The sequence below is a fragment of the Fonticula alba genome (genome assembly GCF_000388065.1).
Source record: "Fonticula alba strain ATCC 38817 unplaced genomic scaffold supercont2.3, whole genome shotgun sequence".
NCBI classification, from domain to species: domain Eukaryota; order Rotosphaerida; family Fonticulaceae; genus Fonticula; species Fonticula alba.
In genome coordinates this window covers 1,274,379-1,276,434 of record NW_009242973.1, presented here as the reverse complement: position 1 = coordinate 1,276,434, position 2,056 = coordinate 1,274,379, and the positions used below count along the sequence as shown (strand labels likewise).

The window sequence follows — 2,056 nt, the reverse complement described above, 5'->3', positions numbered from 1 at the left end:
CCCCCCCCCCTCCCCCCTTTCCCCCGGGCATATCCAATCGAGAAACATCCTCCCGAGTGCTGGACCGCCGGCCCTTTTCCCCTCCCCACCTGTCCTCCCGCTCTGCTCTCCTTTGGGCAGGCATTGTTGTTGCTGGCCTTCTCCCTCTCCTCGCCAAGCCCATGTCACATTCATCTCGGGTTGATACTCGTGCTCTCCGGACCGAGCTCTTGTCATCCCTCGCCGGGACTGCCATGCAACCAGTCGGGACGGCTAGCGCCTCCGGCAGTGGAACAGGCCTGAGCGATGTGCGGGACAGTTCGCTGAGTGTGCGGCCGTGAAGTCTCTCCTTCTCTTCCCCCTCTCTTTCCCTCTGCATATTCCCCCTGCATATTCCCCCTTCCCCGGCTCCGCCATTTTTGCTCCCATGCTGACATCTTTCCCGGTCCCTGTGCTTCACGAAGACGGCCATCCAGCTGCTGGAACGGTACGACCAGTCGCGGGCGGTTCTGGCACAGTATGGTTCGGCGATCGAGCCAACGCCCGAGGCACGCCAAGCGGCCAGTGCCCTGCACGAGGCGGAGATCCTCCTGCAAGCGTACTTGGCAGCGGCGGAGGAGGCACAGTCGCCGGCGCCATGCTCATCCTAGAGGCCCTTCGTGAACTACACACAAACCCCCCCCCCCCATGTCGAGAAATGGATGCAACAAAACCCCCACCTGCAGAGGGGACATCTGGTGACCATGGGCGGGCAAGCACAGGGGGGCATATCACGGAGAGGGGGAGAGCGCAAGAGAGCGAGAGAGAGAGAGAGAGATATATATAGAGAGAGAGAGAGAGAGAGCGAGAGAGAGAGAGAGAGAGAGAGAGAGAGAGAGAGCGAGAGGGGAGAGCGAGGGAACCGAGGAAGGGCGTGTGCATGCACAGGATATGTGTACGCGCGCGGATGAAAGTAGAAAGGAAAGGAGATGCAACTAACTAGGAGTGTATTTGTGTCGGGCCATGTCGCGCACCGCGTGTGTATGGGTGGGTGGGCGGACACACATGCGGAGAAGGGAGCGGGGAGGGACAGGAGGGACCCATGTGGCAGGGAGGGGGAGGGGGGACGAGGAGGGGGACTGACGTGTCGCATGAGCAATCGCCCACGGACACTCTCCGCCCCACCTCCACCACCCTGGCACCTTGCGCCGGGGAGAGGGGGGGGGGGCGCAAAAGATGCACCCCATGCATGTGTGTGCGACCGTACGCGCACACAACACATCGGGGGGACCGGACGCCGAACATAGCATACACATGCGCGCGAGGCGCAGGAAAAAAGGGGGAGGGGAAGAGGAGAGACCCGACGTCGCGCGCAGGCAGGTGCGCGCGGCATGTGGCCACGCGCGAATGGCAGGTCTCAAAAGGAGGGGGTTTTGCGCGTGGCACACACACACACACACATACATACATACACGCGCATGTGCATATACGTGGACATATGTTCCGCACAGCCGCGCACGGGAAGGAGAGGCGCGCGGGAGGGAGGGGCGCAGCACATGGGGCGGAAGCGCACTCCGGCACCAACACACAGAGAGAGGAGGGGAGACATGCCGCCGCGGCGGATGGCTATCCTCTACGTGCGCCTGCCCGCCCCCTTACGCTGCCCCATCCCCCGCCTGCCCCCGGCGCGGCCTTCTCCCCCGCCCTCGCCCCCCTCTCACGAGGAGGAAGGAGAAAAGGGAGAAGGCCGGGGCACAGGAGGGCGGGGCCAGCCTCGGGCCATTTAGGAAACCCAGGTCCACTGGCTGCAGTCGTTGCACTTGGACGGGGCAGGCTTGCAGGCGGGCACGGGCTTGGGGCTAATGTACTTGTCGATGACCACGCTGATGCGGTGGTTGTTGACGTTCTCCACGCCACCGGTGTAGATGCACTCGTTACCAATGTGGCAGCCAGTCTCCAGGGCGTAGCCGGCCACGGCGCAGGCCGAAGCCGCACCCTTGCAGGTACCGCGGAAGATGGGGTCGGCGGTGCTGCCGAAGTGCCAGATCTCTGCGAGAGTGGCGCACAAGGAAGGAGGGGGAGGGAGGGGGCGGGGGGG

General features: G+C 64.0%; 2 protein-coding genes across 2 annotated transcripts in view; one reads left to right on the top strand and one right to left on the bottom strand.

The window, feature by feature from the left end:
• Nucleotides 1-161: 161 nt before the first annotated feature.
• On the top strand, nt 162-629 carry H696_02070 (hypothetical protein; the record flags this gene model as incomplete). Its single annotated transcript, XM_009495968.1, has 2 exons — nt 162-308; nt 444-629. The coding sequence occupies 2 exons, from the start codon at nt 162-164 to the stop codon at nt 627-629; spliced, it is 333 nt and encodes a 110-aa protein (XP_009494243.1).
• A 326-nt stretch (nt 630-955) lies between these two features.
• Nucleotides 956-2,056, bottom strand: part of H696_02069 (hypothetical protein) — a 2,702-nt gene continuing 1,601 nt past the window's right edge. Inside the window, exon 3 of the mRNA XM_009495967.1 lies at nt 956-2,007. Within this exon, the coding sequence (XP_009494242.1) occupies nt 1,742-2,007 (266 nt within the window). The 3' untranslated portion in view covers nt 956-1,741. The remainder of the gene's footprint in view (nt 2,008-2,056) is intronic.